At 35.3% G+C, this 20,578-nt stretch overlaps 2 protein-coding genes across 2 annotated transcripts; one reads left to right on the top strand and one right to left on the bottom strand.

Moving 5' to 3' along the window:
• Window positions 1–1,328: 1,328 nt before the first annotated feature.
• LOC144958710 (uncharacterized) lies at window positions 1,329–6,927 on the bottom strand. Its single transcript, XM_078890855.1, has 3 exons — window positions 6,778–6,927; window positions 4,621–4,700; window positions 1,329–3,736 (listed from the first exon to the last, which is right to left on the bottom strand). Exons 1-3 carry the CDS (start codon window positions 6,880–6,882, stop codon window positions 3,586–3,588), a joined length of 336 nt encoding a protein of 111 aa, XP_078746981.1. The 5' UTR covers window positions 6,883–6,927; the 3' UTR covers window positions 1,329–3,585.
• A 3,782-nt stretch (window positions 6,928–10,709) lies between these two features.
• LOC144959101 (14 kDa phosphohistidine phosphatase-like) lies at window positions 10,710–20,005 on the top strand. The gene is made up of 4 exons (XM_078891519.1): window positions 10,710–10,801; window positions 12,926–13,139; window positions 14,427–14,551; window positions 16,256–20,005. The coding sequence occupies exons 2-4, from the start codon at window positions 12,974–12,976 to the stop codon at window positions 16,346–16,348; spliced, it is 384 nt and encodes a 127-aa protein (XP_078747645.1). The 5' UTR covers window positions 10,710–10,801; window positions 12,926–12,973; the 3' UTR covers window positions 16,349–20,005.
• The last annotated feature ends 573 nt before the right edge of the window (window positions 20,006–20,578 follow it).

Below are 20,578 nucleotides of genomic sequence, written 5' to 3'. Positions count from 1 at the left end.
AACTATAGAACATCCACCGACCCTATATATATTATTTTGTGTTTACTTGAACAAAGGCCGAAACGTAGTTTGTTTTGATTTGTTCCCTTATTTACTAGTCACATTTACTCCCTTTATCTTTCCCTTGTTGTAAAAAGCCAGCAGATCAATACCGAATGAATGAATTATATGGTTGCACTGTCACTACGCACGCTTGCCGTGAATGTGTGTGTTACTTCGAGTGTGTCAGTCTGTTTCTAGTATCCAATTAGTAATTTAAATTAAAATACAAACCAAGCAGTCAGGTATCACATTTTTCATATCCCTCCATAATCCTTGAACACAGTAAGAAATATCTTGCATCACCTCTGCTAAAAGAGCATTGGTTTCCAGTTAAGGAGCAAATATTATACAAAGTTCTGGTATTGTATTTAAAACGTTTGAACACGTGTCAACCAACTTATATTTACGACAAACTGCAGTTATATACACAGACCCAAATCCTTCCCTCATCATCTGATTGAATATTGCTGGCTACTCTATGGAAAGAGCTCTGAAGTGTCATTGGACTACGCTCTTTTTTCTAGAAACATCTCATGGGTGCAAGAGAGCCGACCTGCTGGCCGATTGGATTACCGAAAAAAACGTTGCCGGCTTTTTGCGATTTGGATTTGATTGATTTTTGTTTTATTTCTGTTTTTGTATATTTTAAAATTGTGCAACTTGTGACAAGAAACTTAACAAATTACTGCATTATAACCTTTGGATTAAATATACAACAATTGTGGACTTCTATTATGAAGACTAGATGCTGAGAACAAGACTTTAAATGACGAGGTAATCTTTCAGGCTTTTTCAGATTATATGTCTGGTCATAAGTAGACTTGCAGGCTTTTTGAGGTCCAGTTGCTTGCACCCATGAAACATCTCAACCCTCTGGAGCAAACTCCCAAAATTATCACGGCATTGTTAATTGGAAGAAATGTTTTATGCCCACTTCATGGGGCAACCTCCTTGCTGGTGTCAAGCTTTTGAGAAATACTAATCATTACTCATTTTCACCAAAATGTGCCCCCACCTCATGGAGCAACCTCCTTGCTGGCATCGAGCTTTTGAGAATTGAGACATTTAAATAAAGATGCGCTTCAGACTATCAGGATGGTCTCATGATTATGCAAGTTCTCGGAGGACTGAATAATACTTTGTGTAAAAATAATCTTCTGGCTTCAGAACGACGGATCTTATTGATTTCTCTGATGGAAGAGGAGGAGGAGAATAAGTAGAAAAAAAAAGGAGGAAAAGAGGAAAGAGACTGAATTGTAATAATAAAAAAACAAGGCATATACATATTTCTTACTCAACATTGTAATCTTTATTCAAATATTTACATACTCATTGAATTGATTTAAAATATGTCTCAATCAATTGACAACCAATAGCAGTTTGAAAAATGGCTCACATTATTCTAGGGTATTTCAATCAATCTATCGCTCTGTGACGTATGTTGAGATCACTTATTCATATGGTGAACAACACAAAATTATTATTTTTACTATTATTGTACTGTATATATAATCTGAACTGTAACCATTCAGTTGGACACGCACACACACACACACACACTCTCTCTCTCTCGCTCAATCTCGCTTAAATGACCTAAATAGTGTTGAAAGTGCAGTTAAACGCCTAAAAAACTGTGCACTGTAGAAAAGTCCATAGTTATAATTACACCAAGAGGCGGCAGCAAAAGGCATTCACTCGACTAAAACCCCAAAGCTTGGGGGCTGTAAGATAGTATAGAAATCCATAGGTACCCATTATAATACTTACAGTCTCATTCGGACACCAGCACAGGATCCAACTAAGAGGAATACACTCAAATGTTTAAATTACATATTCAAAATATCAAATATAACATTACATAACAGAGAGATGCTTTACAAGGAAAAAAATATCATCTCCTTAAAAAATAACTTTACATTTGACTGTTTCCCTCTCAGCAAACGACTCCGTCCAGGGCCAGGACAAAACCAAATAATCTCATTCCAAGACAAAGACAGAAAGCAAATTAATTGGAAAACAGATATAAGGAGTAAGTGCCTCCCTGCCCACTATGGGAGGCCAGGAACTCAACCCAGTCAACAAATTCAGTGGTCACAGATCGTAAGTCTTCCATATGACACGTCAGAAGAGTAGAACATAATCGACCTTTTGTGACAAAATGCTTGGCTTGGTAATGGCTTTTCTATTGTGAAATGTCATCATTAAAGTTTAGACAATGAGGTTAACTTATTTGGATTATAATTATTCCCTTTATGGGAGTGGGAAGAACATTCTTCCTTTTTTGTTAGAAAATAAAAGACTTTTTAAACACAAAGGTAGGCCTGATAACATTGTGAGGTTGAGAGAAATGGATTTTAAAAATAAATGTTATATGAATGATAATATTAATGATACCTAAAAGTATTTATCATTAATGCTAATATAATAATAATTGTTGCATTGCATAACTTCATGTGCAATTTTTTTCTTATTAGATATTCAGATATCGATTGCGAAAATTTTTTAGTGGCTTTCGATGTTTTGAGTTCAGATCTGTGTTGTAGTCTTTTTTGTTTCCTTCTTCTTCTTCTTCTAGCTTTAAAATTTTTATATTGTTTGCTTGTTTATTGTAATAATTTATTATTGCTCTGTCGTTCAAAATTATATAAATAGGTACAAATTGCATCAGCATCATAACAAATCTTTGCATTTTTTGACCGCATAATTTGTCATTTCTGTTCACTTTATTTTTCATTTTCCTGGAGGGACAGATTAGCACTTGATTTTCTTGAGTAGTTTTGTTAAAGGGCATTTGAGCACTGTTTAAGATCAAAACAATGACAATACACATTGGATAGTGAAAGCGTAACTGGTATACCATTTGTAAACAGGAGAAATACACATTCTAACGTCGCTAGGACATGACATCGCTCAGGCACTGGTCCATGTATTGCACTGTATGTATGTATTCACGCCCCCTTTTTCCAACATCTTGAAAACCGCGGAATAACGATATTCCTGGATATCGACATAATTTTCCAGTCCTGGCAATGTCGTTATCAAGGGGCTGCACTGTAATTTTCTCCAATCAAGATGGAATCAAGGTGTAGCAATTAAGTGAAGGTGTACGATTGAGGAGCGGAGCGATTATATAGAAAAAAAAAATCTGTTCTTCGGAAATGTGTAGCGTACAAGTGGAATGTGTAGCGTACAAGTGGAGTGTGTAATTAAACGGAGTGAACTGTAAAAACAATTTAAAAAAAAATAGACACCTACACAAAAGTGTTTGAACTTTTGACCTCCGGGTTGGAAATCAAAACAGCCATCCAATTTGTTGCCAATGTTTTCATATGAAATACACACTGTGTAAAATGTAGTTTGACATTGCGTTTGACATATTGTGTGTTTACATTACGTTAAATTGTAAACGTGAGGGATCTAGAATATCCATCCCTGTTAGGGCAGAACTTAAAATTCTCAAAAAAAAATGAAGAAATCAATATAGGGCAAACATTTTTTAAAACAACAAATGCTAAAATTAGATGACAACGCGTCACTGTGTCGTCATTGGTGATGCTGGTTGACCAATGCTTGTTCCTGTTGTGTGAGAACTTCTGCTGCGTGTTCATTGCGCCAGTCGTCCATCTTTGCCGTGCCAAATTCAGAATGTAGTTTTTCCCTTTTGGAATTGGACTTTTCAATTTCCTTGTTCATTCTGTAAGGAGGTATTCAAATGTCAGGCCTGAACAAATGTGTATGTGAAAGGTGCCAGACAAAGCAAGAAAGAAAAATACAACAAAAAAATAAAACATCCCAAAATATCAGTCTTCCTCGACTGGGGATCGAACCTCGGACCTGATTACCGATCAGACGGGCTACCATCACACACTTGTTCAGATCTTTATCTTACACCAATGTCTACTTCCTAGTTTCTCTGTGTTTGTAAAGATGTAGTTGTAAAACCAATCTCTAATCCTTAACTAAAATGAATCCATTGATTATTTCAGAAATTAACAAAAATTGAATTAAGTATAATGGCTTCGAAAACAACAACAATAATAATAATAATAATAATAACAATAGTAATAACAAAAAAAATAAAAATAATACATAATAATAATGACAATACAACTACTACTACTACTACTACTACTACTACTACTACTAATAATAATAATAATAATAATAATAATGACGATAATAATAATAATAATAATAATAATAATAACAATGTTCTATTTACTGCTACAGATAGGGATCAGATGATTAAAAAGCAGCCTGTTTCGCTATACAATAAGACATTGCAAGTTACACTGTTCTCTTGGTAAAAATGGTAGGATGAAATTTGGAAAGTAAAATCAAACCCAGTTTTTCAATGATGCGATGTGTTTAGTTTTTAAAAAATCACAACATCTGCCAGCCAGATATAATGTACCAACACACAAATCTATGTGTTCTAAACGTTTTTAGTCCGCTTAATACAATTTAGTGAGAACTACTCATAAAAATAGATGACTAAGAACAATAACAAAGAGCTGAGTGCAGTGACATCAATTTTGTTCTTTCTAAAGAAAACTGTCGATTGCCATTGGGAGTTACCTTTTGCTTTCCGCCAAGGCATGTGTGATAAAGTCATCTCTCTTCTGCACATCAAGGTTATCTCTTTCTCTTGATTCTTTCTGAAACAGACACACAAAGCAGTCATTCTTGTTTTTAGTTATAAATAAAAATGAATACATAACAGCTTTAAAAAAGAACAAAATACCAATCACGGAGTGTTTCGGGCTCAAAACCCATCTTCAGCCAACAAACAACCTCCCCCCCACACACACACACACATAACATGAAAAAGTATAATGTTGGACGACGACCTAAGATAATAATGACAAAATATCAAATCATAATCTATCTCTCTCTCTCTGGTTTATTCCTTTCTCTCTCTCTCCCTCCTTCTCTCTTTCTGTGTGTGTGTGTGTGTTTTCTTATCTCTCTTTCTCTTTATTCTCTCTCCCACTTTCTCTCTTTCTCTATCCTTTTCCTTTCTCTCACTCTACTCCCCCTCTCTCTTTCCCTTTCTCACAGTCACTTGTCTGACCACGTCAAAGTAGATCATTGGTTACTGAGTCCAAGATATCACTAATACTGATTAGGTTGCATGAAGTATGACAAAAGTATAAAAAAGTAAACAAATACCATATCAATTTACATTTCTTCACCTGATCACATTTGCGAAATCAAGATCTTAAAAAAAACTTTTAAAAGCCGGCATTATTCATTGGACCACAAAAGAAACCTCTAGCATTAGTCATTCATAGATACAAGCAACATCTAGTATTATTCATCCATACAATATGGATAAATCCTTTGTAATCAAAACTATTTTTTTAAAACATAGAGATACTTTAAAAATGATTCATTATCCTATTAAAAAAAGAAACAGCACTTTGCCTCCTCAAAAACTATTTTTCAACCCATATTTACAGCAAATATGGAGTTTCAAATAATATTATTTTGTAACACCAAATAAATACCAGAGGCACCCATCTTATTGGTCCCTAAGCTAGTTTGATTGATAATAATTGAGCTGCCAACTTTTATATCATTTGTATGGTTTGTTTTCCAAAATTGCATTTCTCAAATTTTCAAATGTCCAATTTGGATGATTTTTTTTTTTTTTTTACAAAGATTAATGGTAAACTAACCAATAGGCATCATACACTTACACTTACACTACACAGCTCCTCTACTCTTAACTCTAATTCTACTACACTTAGTCTTAGAGTCTCAGTCACTGGTCTCTAATTAAGTATTTTAAGAAGGCTGCGGCTATTTGGTATTGAATCTGAATAATCACCTGTGTGGCTATTTGGACTCAAACTCCAATGCGCATGTGCAATCAACAAATCATTCAGGTTCTGGTCTCAATAGTCTCCCACTGCATTATAGATTTTTTTTTTTTTTCAATTTCAGTTTATCTTAATTATTGACAATCACATAAAATTGAAGAAAATGAAAATAACAATAATGGCATAATAACTATCAACAGATAGTATAAACTTGAGCTTTTTTAAAATAGCGCAATATCCACTAAATGCGCTTTACATGGGGTCCATGGTTAACAGCAGCACGTAACGTATAGGACAAGACTTGATGCCATACTACAATTTCTTTCCGACAGACAACGCTGTTAAAGATACTCATTTTAACCTGAGTATGGTGAAAGAAGGTGAGAACATAGCCTGTTCCAAGGACTCAATATCCAAAAGTGAGTGTGAGTGTCATACCACAATACCACAAACCCGCTTTATTTGTTGTGAAAGACAAAGTCGTTAATTAATTGGTAGTCAAGTTAGATATTAAAAAGAAAAGAGGTCAAAAGGAATATATGACTGTACAAGTAACTGTGGTCTAGGAAGGCTTTTCTAGCAACTTTACATGATATTCAAATATTAAAATCAGGACAAAATAATATCTAGAAATTCTGATAGTATTAGACAGGCAAAATCCTCTTTCATACCTAAGTCAGACCGTTATTGTTCATTGTTATGGGTAAAACAAAATTTCTTCGAACTCTGCTTCTGCTTCTATCGATTCCACCCTCTGCCCACTGCCCGCACTGTGTTTACGCACGCACATTGGAGTTAGAGTTAGAGTTAGAGAGCCACGGGAGATTATTCAGGCTCGAGTCCGAACTGCCACATCTGCGGATATAAATCGGTGTCGTCAAATAGAAAATGTGTTGTCACATATTCCTACCTCTTGCTGTTTGATTTGATTGGTTATAAACCCTTCCAGTCCGTTCGGTTCACTACAGTCCTCATTGTTACTGTTCGTGTCCATTTCACCGTTATTATCCGCCATCTTTCAACAATGTTGTTGCTAGTTGTATTCCCTGCTTTAAAAAAGTTGAAATCTATGCAAACAAAACAAACTACTATTAACCTTCGTTTACATTTGACCGTAATTGATTTATAATTTATTATGACTAGGGAATCAAGATAAGATTAAATTTTTGATCAATAAGAAATTGTTTGACCTTGCATAATGATTGAAAATCTAGCATAAGCCTTTTTTTTTTTTTCGTGAATTTAGTTCGTCTTTTCTCCATGTTGAAAAAAAAGAAAAAGGATTACCAGTTTGGCTTTTTATCAACTGGACCCAAATTTGGCAATGATTGCATTTGCAGAATTTAGGAAGCGATCGATGTCCTACATCTCAATAAAAGTGCACGTCAGTTTTTATTAATATATTATTGCAAATTCTCTCAACAGCTCATGCAAAGGCAGACTCGTCAATTCATTATCATGCTAGTTTTTCACTTGATTATAAATGTATTACTTCAAATTCAAAAGTTTATTCTAGACCATTTATTTGCCAAATACCATAACATTAACATCTCCCTGAACCACTTATAAAAATTACAATCATTTATAGCTAAAAACAAACAATTGATAATAATAATAATAATAATAATAATAATAATAATAATAATAATAATAATAATAATAATAATAATAATAATAATAATAATAATAATAACAATAGTAATAATTATAATAATAATAATGACATATCGCATTTTACTTCCATTGACTGATTCTATCACCAATACATTCAAAAATCGTAACAAAATAATAGTCACTCGTCAACTTTGACGATTTCAGCTACGGTGACAAGTGTTCACAACAATGTTCAATAGAAGGAATGAAATTGACGTCATGCAGCTTTTTGTTATTGTTTTTAGACATACTGCTAGTGATTATTTTTCACTAAATTATATCAACACAAAACTACTGCGCATAACTGCCAAACAAGAATCACTAATCACCATCTCTAGTATAGAAGATGTCGGGGAAGTTACATACCTTGTCAGCTAAATCAGTCAGTCGGGTGGAACTGATGAAGACATCGTGCTAGAATCAAGAAAGCTCGCCAGGCTTTTGCAATATTGAGACCAATATGGAAAGCTTCAAGCACCCACAAACACCAAGATTAAAATATTTAATACTAATGAGCAGTCCTGCTCTATGGGCCAGAGACTTAGCGAACAACCTTGACCACATCAGCCAAGATATAAATTTTGTCAATCGCTGTCTTCGACAACTCCTCAAGTTGAAATGGTTTAACAAGTGTCAGACGCTGACCTTTGGACAAGAACAAACCAAGAGCAAATGGATGTCCAGGTCAGACGCTGAAAGTGGCGATGGGTTGGCCACACCCTGCGGAAAGAGCCCTGTAATATAACCAAGCAGGCTCTCGAATGGAACCCACAGGGCAAGAGGAAACGATGTCCAAAACACTCTTGGCGGAGAATCCTTCACCGAGATTTGTGCGTCTCCAATCTTACCTGGAGTGAGGCAAAGATGTGTGCCAAGGACAGAAGAAGGTGGAAAAGTGCTGTTGAAGCCCTATTCTTCGCCAGGAGCCAAGAGGCATAAGTCAAGCCAGTCAGTCAAGTCAAATTATATTAATCAGACTATAAAAATGTTAAAGTTCCAAACTCGTTTTGTATGTTTTTGGCGTGTTTGAATCTGGCTGGTGGATGTTGTGAATATTTTACCTAAACGCATATCATCAATAAACGACGTTTGACTCAACTATTTTCCTGTGTTTTTTAATATTTTTTTTTATTTTATTTTATTTTATTTTTTTTAAATCACACCACCCACTGCTGTGCAATTAAAATCATGGGCTTTGTCTTTAGCCTACTGAAATAATATTGGAGAAAAAATATGTACACCTCCATTTCCCATCAAGACGGATTACAAGCCATCCGATAATTCATCGACAGATACCCTATAGAGCAGTATAATTAGGTGCCCCAAACGTAAACAATAACAAGTTGCAAGTGATTTTCGTGAGGGACCGGAAAAATTTACGCACAATATAGGTCTCCCAATTTTGTAGTTTGAGTTGTAGGCAATACACTTTCAGTATTGAAAATATTATGTTTACATAAAATCTAACAGTTGCAGAAATAATAATATAAGACTAAATTATTCTGAAAATCAGGCTCCGAATAATTCTCGTTTTGTTCACACCAGCGCAATAATTTGCTCTGGTCTAAAAATAGATAGACTGTAACTTTTGATAAATTTTACCTTTTGTTCCATAAAATATCCATATCTAGACATTATTTGATGCATGATAACAGCCAAATTTTAAAGGTTATTTTTTTTCTATAATTTACATTGGAACTTGAGCTGTCAAGACAGGAACATGTGGTTTGCCATGTGCTTCTAGACCTTTGTTTACGTTTGGGGCACCTAATTATACTGCTCTATACCCGAATTTAACGTCGACTACAACAACTACTACTACTACTTCTACTACTACTACTACTACTACTACTACTACTACTACTACTACTACTACTACTACTACGACGACGACGACGGCGACGACGACGGCGACAACGACTACTACTACTACTACTACTACTACTACTACTACTACTACTACTACTACTACTACTACTACTACTACTACTACTACTACTACTATGATGACGACGACGACGGCGACAACGACTACTACTACTGCTACTACTACTACTACTACTACTACTACTACTACTACTACTACTACTACTACTACTACTACTACTGCCGCTAATGATTATACTAATACCTACATCCCTTATATTTTGTATTTATTTCCTATTCCATTGTATTTATTTTCCAACAACAGTCTACACATTATTTCATTTCATTTTCTATACTGCATTACACATTTCCTCCCCGTCTCCCCTCTTTTGACTTAATTAATTGCGCACCTTTTATAAATATCTAGTATTCTATTTTAAGTCGTGCTTCCTTACGAAGGAACATAGATCTACTATTTCCTGCCCATCAATGTTTTTTGTTTATTCATCTTAACAACGCCACCATCACGTTATCCCATTATCCCGTTTTGCTGATAAAGGGGAAACCCGAAACATCCATTTCATCTGTTTTCGTATATCAATTTGAAGTTTACATTCAATTTCACAATGTTATTTATTACTTTGAAAGTAACAAATTAATTAGGCACTGGTGTAAGATAAAAAATCTGTAAAGGTGTGTATGAGACCGTGCCAGACAAAGCAGAGTTTTATGGCATGATGTTTTCTTGTATTTTTTCTTTCTGCCTTGTCTGGCATTTTTTCATAAACACTTTTTGCAGATGTGTATTTTATAGAAATTTCAGTACTTCTAATTTTTGATGGCGATAGTTTATTTGGTATCTTAAAATAAATTATCAGGCAATAATTTTTAAAAGATGTTTATTTACATCAGCTGTCCGCCAGGGATGTCATTTGGGCGTTTTCAGATTAAAACGTAAAATTTTTTTTTTTAAATTGGTGTTTTTTTTTCAAAGCTGTTTAGCTGGGAAAATGGTCTAATATTGTAATTTTTATTTGATTTAATTTTTTTCGTTTTATTTTCAAATCACTCATTTTATAGACAAATCAAAGCTAATAATGTAACACAATATGCAACATTTCATCCTTTACCCATTACTGACATGACGCGCTAATAATTTCGTCAAATAAATACACTTATGTCAACGGGTTGAGGAAATTTTTCGATTAGTAATTTGGTTTATTCGATAAACTTTTTTACTCACTTTCATGCAGGTACAATTTAGTCGAAAAACAAACTATTTACCATTTTTTCTATGCTTTATTTGGCATTTGCAACAAAATTAATCTGGCAATCCTGCTGTCTGCTAAAGCACTGTTTGCAGCTTTATTTAGATTAGATACCTAGTTCGATGCTTATTCAAAATCTGAATTCAGGTAATTCATTCACATCGACGATATTCTTGTTTTTATTCTATACGAGGGGAGGATGTCTTATCCATCTTTTCCCCCATCTTATATTATCTTGTAAGGCTAACTAGGGCATTGGTATAATAATAGCGAGGTCCCTGCTTTGTTCCAAGAATGAGAGTGAGAGACCACCCCAGTCCCTAGCCCTACGTTATTAAGTTGTACCTTTCTTTATATATAAATATAAATGGAGCCATTTTTTTTTCTCCTGATCGTTTCTTATATGAGCTGTTCAATACCACCACCCCTCTCTACGTAGTTGGACACGTTGAATTGGTTTTATCAATCTAAAGACCCCCCCCCCCCCCTAAAAAAACAACAAACAAAAATCGGTAGCGTCAATTGCCAAGGACCTTGACAATTGTCAAATCGTCAATTGCCAAGGACCGTGTCAGTTCATCAACTACGCATGTGTACTTTTAACTGCCACGGAGTACCTTTAGTGTCACGAAGTGATGCATTGCCACAGAGTGATGTTATGTATTAATATTAATTAATACTCTCTTTTACTCTTCTTTCTCTCTCTGTGTTGTTTTCTCTTTTTTTCCTCTATTACACACACTCTCTCTCCTCTCTCTGTCATTTTCTCTTTTCCCTCTCTGCCATTTTTTCCTCTGTGTATGTTCATTTCCCCCCCCCCCCCCATCTCTCTCTCTCTCTCTCTCTCTCTCTCTCTCTCTCTCTCTCTCTCTCTCTCTCTCTCTCTCATATTTCCTCTTTTTGTTACGGACCTTGCCAGTTGGTAGATCATCAACTATTTACTATTAATGCCACAGATTGATCTTGTTGCACAAATGTTTTACGTTAATTGTTCCGTATTAAGACGATGTGCAGTATATTTCCTTTAAAATAAAGGCAATCTTACTTTTCTTTTTTAATCTAGGACATCTTGGCAGGGATTTGCCACCTCGTCCTGGTTTTTTTTCCCCGCTGAATCTGAAATCAACAGTAATTTTTGTTTGATATTATTTTTAATCATCTTGGAATTCGTGAAAAGACATAAAAATTAAAAACAAATGCCAACAAGTGTGGACTTGATCCTTTCCACAACGATTGACAAGGAATGAGTGAATGGCGAATGGAAGAAAAGAAAGTGACGGGGTTCGAGATTCGTATGCGCGCAAATCGAGGCTTGACTGAAATCACCACATGCAGCTGATTGAGGCCCGACTGAAATCACCACATGCGGCTGAAGAGTTCCAATTTGACTCCTTGGCAATTGATGAACCGTCAACTACCAAGGACTCACTCCTTGGCAATTGACACTTCCAAAAAAAACCAACAAACAAACAAAAAAAAACCCAAAAAAACCCAAAAACACACGAAACAAATTGACCCCAGGCGTTGCAAGCTAGATATAACTAACAACCCTAACAAATTTCCCCATTTCGTAGTATGCAGAATTTACGAAACGGATGCTTCAATTCAAGGTGAGCCACCACGTAGAGATGAGTGGTGTTATGAGTATGGATGAGTTCCAGATGATTTAATCGAACTATAAAAGTAAACTAAACTCAACTTAAATTTGTATAGAAGGGAAAACACCTAAGTTAGGTAAGAATCAGGCTGGAGGTGGAGGTTATCCTTGGAATGAAGCAGAAATACTTTTATTCGGCACTGATAATATTATATTATTATAATATATAATCTGGGAATTTATATTTTAAATTGGCTGGCTACTACTAGAATTTTATGTGTAGATTGTGCTTGTGCTCTTTGTGAGTGTATGTGCTTTAGCTGTGCATCATCTTCAGCTATGTGGTCTTGTGGTATGACCCTCGCTTTCGGACCGGGTTCGCATAGTTGAGTCCTTGGAAAAGGCTTTTTACTCACATTCTCTCATTGTACTCAGGTGTAAAATGAGTACCTGGCTGTTAACAGCGTTGTCTCTGTCGGAAAAAAATGTTTTATTGTCAAACAGCGTCATGTCTCGTTCTACATGTTGCTTGTTGCTGTTGGTCAGAGACTCTTTGTAAAGCGCTTTGGGCATGTTTAGTGGATATTGCGCTAGATATATAAAAGCTCAACTTTTAACATTTTTTATCTCTTAAACTTAAAGATTATTATAACCTTTTCATGCAATTCTTCCAGGAGTGTGCTCATCCCATCTAATCTCATTGTCCCATCCTTGGCTAAACCATGCCTGGTGCCACAGCAGTCGTAAATCCAGTGCTGGCCAACATTGAAGATGTAGTAATTGATGGCAATGGACGGTTCAAGTACATTTTGTGTAAAGTTTACCTTGACAGCGACAAGGACAATTTTAAAATGATCATACGAGGAACTGCCCATGCAGGTTACCATGGTAAGATTGTAAAAGAGTATTTTTGAAGGACAAGAAGAAGATATTTGACCTACTACCACAAAATGATATTATGTCGGTTGATTTAGTTAAAGTTAAAAATCAATTTGAATAAATTCGAATAATTAATGTTTCATGGTAAATATAAAATTCAGATTATAGGTTAAGATTAAGATATTGTCTTTCATTTTCTATGTTAATTACAATAATGATACTTTTAATTGCAGTAAAGCAGTGACAATGTTTATGTAGCCATCCCCTAAATCAAAACCTCAACGTTAATAATCTTACTTTTTCACTTTAATCACTAAATATCTTATTTATTGTGGTGACTCCATAGTGTAGTGGTTAAGCTGTCAGACTCAAGCCTTGAAGGCATTGGGTTTGAATTCCATTGCGGACAATTAAATCATTTTTAAAAATCATTATACGGTAGTTATTAGATATATTTTTGATACTTTTGATTAATTTTAAAAAAATTTATTTTATTAAAAAAAACCCAGCAACCCCAAATAACATTGGTATTTTATTTTTGATATCATATTTTATAATACTTTATCATTATCATCAGTATTCGTTTAGTTTGTTCGAATTTTTCAATTTTTAAAAAACTTTTTATTATTATAAAAAAATCCCCAAACCTTCAATATGTCTGAACTTTAAAAAAATATTCATTTTTTAATTTATATGTTTATTTCCACAATACAGTAGACGTATAATAGATGACTGCCTGTTCATAATAGCCTTTTATTTCTCCTCAAATATTATGGGTTTTTACTAGTTATTTAAAATAAAGGTATCATAGTTACGAATTGCAAAATCTTAAGCTTCAGAAGAATTTTATTTTTTATAAAAGTGTGCACATACTCAATCATTCAAAACTGTATCAAGTACTGCATAAAAATGTTCAAATCCTTAAGATTTTAAGGAAAAAAACTGTAATAGGTAAGATATTCCAATGTTTCCTCTTTTATCACATTGATGGCCTCAAACTGCAATCTGCTCAACTCCGAAAAACCCAACAGTATAAGATATTAAGAAAACTACCAATGATGTAACAGTCCAATGAACAAGTACAGTTTTGTCACATGTTAAAAATAAGAATCTTTATTGGATATTTTTACTCAACATTTATATATATATATACGTTATTTTGCCCTAAAAATGAGAAAACTTGGAGTAGAATGGTTTGTGACTGAAGTCAATGATTTGATAATTATAAAGAAAAAGGGTAGGATTATTGTTATTGTTATAATCATTATGTATGTTTTTATTTTATTTCTACATCAGCGGATATCTACGATCACCTGGACGCATCACTAGAAGACTTGGGTGTGACCTGTGAGTGTCTTGGTGGCGGAAAGATTGATCACGACTCTGAGGCCAAACACATCACAGTTTTTGGAATATCACAGGTTTGTTACAGTTTGTATTTATTGAATTAAAATTTAACAATTTAGATTTTCAATTCATTTTCAAGTTTCCCTTTGATCCAGCAATGATATCAGTGTGAGTGTGAGGCTGTGGGTCATCTTCTTCCTGACCTCCCATAGTGGTCAGGGAGGCACTTACTGTGTCTTCTATCACCCCTGTATTTCTAACATTCTTTCTGTCTTTGTCTTGGGATGAAATTACTTGGTTTTGTCATGGCACTGGCCGGATACCCTAACTGGGAGGGAAACAGTCAAATGTAATGTAATGTTAGTTTTGGGAGATGATATTTTTTTTCCTTGTAAATCATCACTCTGTAATGCATTGTATTACAGTCTACTCCGGATAATCGCAACTCGGTTAATCGTAACATTTCCCAAGAAACAGAATTAATTCTATATAAAAGTCACTGGTCAATTGCAACAAACTTCGGTTAATCACAACAATTTTCGGCCTCAAAAAGTGGTAAATTCAAGAAATCAGTCAAACAAAAAAACCATGATTAAAATTTCATCATGGAAGAAATCGTGACGGGTTGAAAAATCGAGAGTGAGCGGGATTTAATATTCCATTAGTGTGTCACCACTCTATTATTGACAAAAGAGGGCTGGACTTTGCAGTATGGGTTTGTGATGTCATCTGTGGCCATTAAATAGGAGGCGAGGGGGGCTGGGCATAGTTTTTACCACAGGTATACAATGACAGTTGTAATGAGAGACTGAGCGATATCCTTTGTTTTCGGATTGACAACTGTGCATTGTGACCAACGAGTTTGGTGAGATTTATTGTCTCTCACCACGGCTAATCTCTTTGACTCTGAGAACAGAAGAGTGAAAGTGAATTAAATCTGAATAAGGTGTAGACTTGCATTAAAGCTGCATTTGCTTGAAAAATAAATACAGGGCTGCTATATGGTTTTTATTTCAATCATATTGCTCTGTCTGTGGTGGACTAAGAACAAAGTTTACAACAACTGGTTTGAGTTTACTATATATGTGTAAAATGTTGCGATGGTGGACTGGAAACTCAGCTTCGGTTAATTGCAACTTTGGTTATCTATATTTCTTCATGCAATGTCAAGGCAACGGCAGCTTACGATGTCGTGTGGAAGGGCGTAATTTTAAAATTTTTTTATCCCCTTAGCGAATCTGGACAACCCACTGTGACAAAGACACAGGAGGGACTAAGGTCTCAGGAATGTATCCCCTCAGGCATATCTAATAATTAATAAAAATAAATGGTTTTTATATAGCACCTTACCCTGTATCTCAACAAGCTCAAAGCACTTGACGGTAACGTGATAACTTTCACTCAAACATAGAACCACTCAAACATGCGGTGTGAAACATAGCAATATAATTCTTCAGTGATACATATTAAAAAGAAACGTTTTTAGATGTTTTTAAAAACAGAATTCTGCATCCTTAATGTCTTTGATATATCTTGGAAGGGAGTTCCAGATAAGGGGTTCCGAATATTCAAACACGTGCTCGCTAATTTTGCGAGTCATTTTTGGCTTCACAAGAATGTGATTATCAGACTTTGATCTCAGATTTTTGGCTGGGACGTAGAATTTAAGCATGTCATTACTGTATCCAGGACAATCAGAGTGCAGTTATTTAGAAACAATAGTACAGATCTTATTTTCTATAAGTATCTAGTGGCTACATACCAATTGTCTATTTCAGGGATATGGGAAGGCAGACCACTCCATTGCAGTCAAACTTCTGAAGGAAAAGTACCAAGACTACGAGTGCATCACAGAAACAGATTTCTTCTGAATGATTTTGAGAGGAGATGTTGTGTTCGTTATCATAATGTAAATGTTGCTGCTCGAAGCTCAAAGAAATGAACTAACAATGTGAAATTGAATGTCAGCTTTAATTTCATAAACGAAAACAAATAATGTGGACGTTTCAGGTTTCCCCCTTATCAACAAAACAAGAAGAATGCAGCACTACAGACGAATGAGATAATATGTGATAATGGCGTTGTTAGGGTTTTAATATCTCATTCGTCTGAAGTGTTTCATTTTCATTCATCCTGTTTTGTGTTGAGATAGGGGAAGCTCGAAACGTCCACATTATTTCTTTTGTTTATTAAATTGAAGCTTACATTCAATTTCCCATTGTTATTTATGTGTTTATCATAGGCAAACCTACCATTTATACCAATTACATCTGTATATGTGTGACCAACTGTCTTTAAACAGTATTATGTCAGGGGTGAGTTTGGAGGATAAAATTACCATTTTAAGCTGATCCTTCCTCTTACTCTTACCATCCATGGGAAAATTTTCAACACCAGACCTGCCTGTTACGAAAATTCGCAGAATTACGATATTTTGGTTCCAATTTCATAAATTCATGAGCATTTCTATGTCATTAAAACTGATTGAAAATGTAAGTTGATGCTAGACTACATAATTTTAAATTTTAAGGATTTTTGAAGCATTACTAAATCTTTGTGAAGCCAAATTGTGGATCTTTAAAGTTAACTATAGCAACTACAAATTTTCAAATAGGTGGGTCTGGTCAACATTTGTCATGATGCAACCAACAATTTTATCATCTCTAATTTCTTCTTTGTCACAAAATGTTAAGTAATTTTTTTATTTGATATCGATATAAAAACTTGACACTATGTCGTAGAGCTTATTTTGCTGAACGATATTATATATATAGAATGTCTTCTTTGCTTTTCTGTTTCAGTAAGAAAAATATGTTTTTGTGTTGGGTGGGTGTGAAGTTTTGGGGACAATTCTGAAAATGGCAGTTAAGGAGAGAGTTAACAGCAGACCTGCCTTGTAGTTACTATGAACAATTTGTAGAAATACAAATTTTTGACTCCAGCTACTGGGCGGGGTTCCTGACCTCCCATAGTGGGCAGGGGGGTACATACTGTGTCTTCTATCCCCTTATATCTGTTTTCCAACATGCTTTCTGTCTTTGTCTTGGAATGAGATTACTTGGTTTTGTCCTGGTCCTGGCCAGATCCCCTGGCTGAGAGGGAAACAGTCGAATGTATAGTTCATTTTGGGAGATGATATTTTTTTCATTGTAAATCATCTCTCTGTTATGCACTGTATTATGCTTTCTTTATATTATATATGATTTGTAAAACATTTGAGTGTGTTCCTCTTAGCGGGGACCTGTGCTTGTGTCTGGATGAGACTTTTAGTGATCTCAAACTAAGTACTTTGATAGGTGCTTTTTTTTTGGAATCTACACCTGTTTCTTATTTGAACCAATTCCCCTTTGTCTTCCCTTTTCTTGGATGCTTTATTGTAATTCCAGAACTTTTAACTATCCCATTTTCTTCCTTTTTACTGGCGCTGATATGACCTTAATGTGTTGCAAGCGCCGTAAAACCCTTAAAAACAAAAACAAAAACGACTCCAGCTACAGAACTGCATTTGCCTCTTTGACTCATTAAATCTTGTTGAAAAGGAAGGTTTAGTTCCTTAGAAACTGTGATCAGGACTTTGGACCATGCTGAGGGCAAATTGTTTATTTCTAAGCTGTTTAAGGTTAATTTTTCTATTTTTCCCTTGGAACTATGAATTGTTGAAATTTCAAGTACATAGGCAGCTCTGAGTATAAAATTTGATTTTTGTTTTAAAGGGTTTTACAGCGCTGTGACACATTTAGGTCATATCAGCGCTAGTATAAGATTAAGTCAGATTTCTTATTTTTTTGTTCCCCCCTCATAATGTCTTCATTTTTGAATGTCTTGTTAGTGAGGGAGCGCTGTTGTCTTCCTCAGTTCTGCAGGGGCCCATACAGTTTAGTATCAGTATGCAGAAGGTGTGGTACCCAACCAAAAATGCATCCTCTCCTGCTGTTGCATACTCTGGGCAGGTTTGGAGTATATGGTGGACGTCTTCTCCTTCACCCTTATCACAAATGGCTGTTTCTCCTATAAATATTAAGTACAGAACATCTGGATAATGACACCCCTGAATAGCAACATTGACCATTGGTCCCGATTTTTTTGCAATAGATTATTATTAGTAATAAAAAACCCCAAATAGCGAACATACATTATAGTAAAAGTAAACCCCCTGTTTAGCGACATCTTTATAACAATAATCGGCAGTTGAAACCAATGCTTGATACCCGACCATCGTCATCTCGTACTCTTAACCAATGAAAAACGCTCTTTTTTCCCCCCAATGAGATCGCTTTGTTACTGGCCAATCATAACACATTAAAAAAAAAATGACATTCTCTTTATTCGTCCCATAGGGGGATTTATCTCTAGGGTCTATATACCACAGGAAGACTGGAATCACCCAGGCATCAGCCGCAGTGCAGTGCTGCAAATAGAGATAGGGCTAGGTGACTTGCTCAAGGCCACTCATCCCAGCAGCAGTTGATCAAACTCGATACCTTTCGGGTACAAAGCCAAAACTGTACCTCTGAACCACGCTGCCCCATGTTTACTAAACTGCATGGAATCAGCACTTACTAATACTAATATGGAACCACGGCCAAAGAAGTTTATCAGCGGATGGAACTCTCAAGGGTCCATTCAATTTCCTGGGGTTCCTGACCTCCCATTGTGGGCAGGGAGACATTACTTCTATCCCCCTTTATCTTCTTTTCAATTTGCTTTCTGTCTTTGTTCAGGGATGAAATTACTTGGTTTTGTCCTGGCACTGGCCGGTACCCTAGCTGGGAGGGAAATAGTCAAATGTAAAGTTAGTTTTGGGGGATGATATTTTTTCCCTTGTAAGTCATCTCTGTTTTATTAACATACTTAATGGGGACATGTGCTTGTGACTTTTAATTTTAGGTGATCTCAAACTAAGTAGTACTTTGATAGCGTGATCTTGGAATCTACATCTGTTTCCTATTTGAACCAATTCCCCTTTTACTTACCTTTTCTTGGGGGTTTTATTGGAATTCTAGAACTTTTTACTAATCCATTTTCTTCCTTTTTATTGGCGCTGATAAGATCTTAATGTTTTGCAAGCGCCGTAAAGCCCTGAAAACCAAAAACAAACAAGCATTCAACACAAATTTTTTGTTTCGATATTTGTTGAATAATTGAATAATTGCTGTAATTGTTGTCACTGTTGTTATGAACTATTGCATTTTATATTGCTAATTATTATGACTGAGATTTGCTGTATATGTTGATGTATGTGTATGGGTGTGTGCAGTTGATTGAGTGCTTGTGTGTGTGTTTGGGTGAGTGTATTTGAATGAGTGTTTGTGTGTGCGTATGAGCTTTTGTATCTGAAGTCAATACAGAGAGGAAGAGAGAGAGAGAGAGAGAGAGAGAGAGAGAGAGAGAGAGAGAGAGAGAGAGAGAGAGAGAGAGAGAGAGAGAGAGAGAGAGAGAGAGAGAGAGAGAAGGGAGGGGGGAGAGAGAGAGTGAGAGAGCTACATTTCAGATTTTGAAAGAAATAATAAAGAAATTAATTAAATTAAGACGGCCTTTGTTGATTCCATGCATGGGGAAATTTGTCTTCTGAAGCGCGGGGGGAGAGGGATAAGAGAGGGGAGATTTTTTTCAGACCCCTTGTCCACCCAACGGTGATCGAGTAGCTGGGTCTGTCAGATGTGGTGGAAAGTACTTTGCGATAAACTTGTGTCCTATCCAAAGGGTTGCAAGCATTTGCAATTGTCTGTTTCATGCTATAGGAAGTGGCATGGCGAGCACATCACAGGGATGTAAATGGGAATCTCAACAATGATCAAGTGTCTGATTACATAATTGTTTTGATTGTGAACAAATATTATCCACCTATCGTTAACATATAAAAACTAAAAACATTAGCTTTGATACTACGCCTATAATTTATCTTTTAAAAATGTAATAAATAAATAAATAGGCATGGGGTAAAAATAACCCGGGTAAACTACGGATATAGTCGGTGTTAGGGTTGAGTGAGTTAAATGGTTGTAGTTTCTCTGTTCTATATAGAGAGGGATGGTTTGGACTGTGACAGTCACCTAAGTTTTTGAAAAGTGGACATCTGATGACACTTCTATTGGGCATTT

Source organism: Berghia stephanieae, chromosome 13 (genome assembly GCF_034508935.2).
Source record: "Berghia stephanieae isolate SIO BIC M18660-M18661 chromosome 13, UCSD_Bste_1.3, whole genome shotgun sequence".
NCBI lineage: Eukaryota > Metazoa > Mollusca > Gastropoda > Nudibranchia > Aeolidiidae > Berghia > Berghia stephanieae.
The sequence above is the reverse complement of the archived record's forward strand: the minus strand, read 5'-3'. Positions and strand labels throughout refer to the sequence as shown.

Bases quoted from the DNA above. Each gene is read 5' to 3' on its own strand.
- LOC144958710 (XM_078890855.1), bottom strand. From the start codon at position 6,882: ATGGCGGATAATAACGGTGAAATGGACACGAACAGTAACAATGAGGAC. The intron at 4,701-6,777 runs GTAGGAATATGT...TGTCTGTTTCAG, and splicing joins ATCAAATCAAACAGCAAGAG to AAAGAATCAAGAGAAAGAGA. The intron at 3,737-4,620 runs GTAACTCCCAAT...ACCTCCTTACAG, and splicing joins GCCTTGGCGGAAAGCAAAAG to AATGAACAAGGAAATTGAAA.
- LOC144959101 (XM_078891519.1), top strand. From the start codon at position 12,974: ATGCCTGGTGCCACAGCAGTCGTAAATCCAGTGCTGGCCAACATTGAA. The intron at 13,140-14,426 runs GTAAGATTGTAA...TTTCTACATCAG, and splicing joins TGCCCATGCAGGTTACCATG to CGGATATCTACGATCACCTG. The intron at 14,552-16,255 runs GTTTGTTACAGT...TGTCTATTTCAG, and splicing joins CAGTTTTTGGAATATCACAG to GGATATGGGAAGGCAGACCA.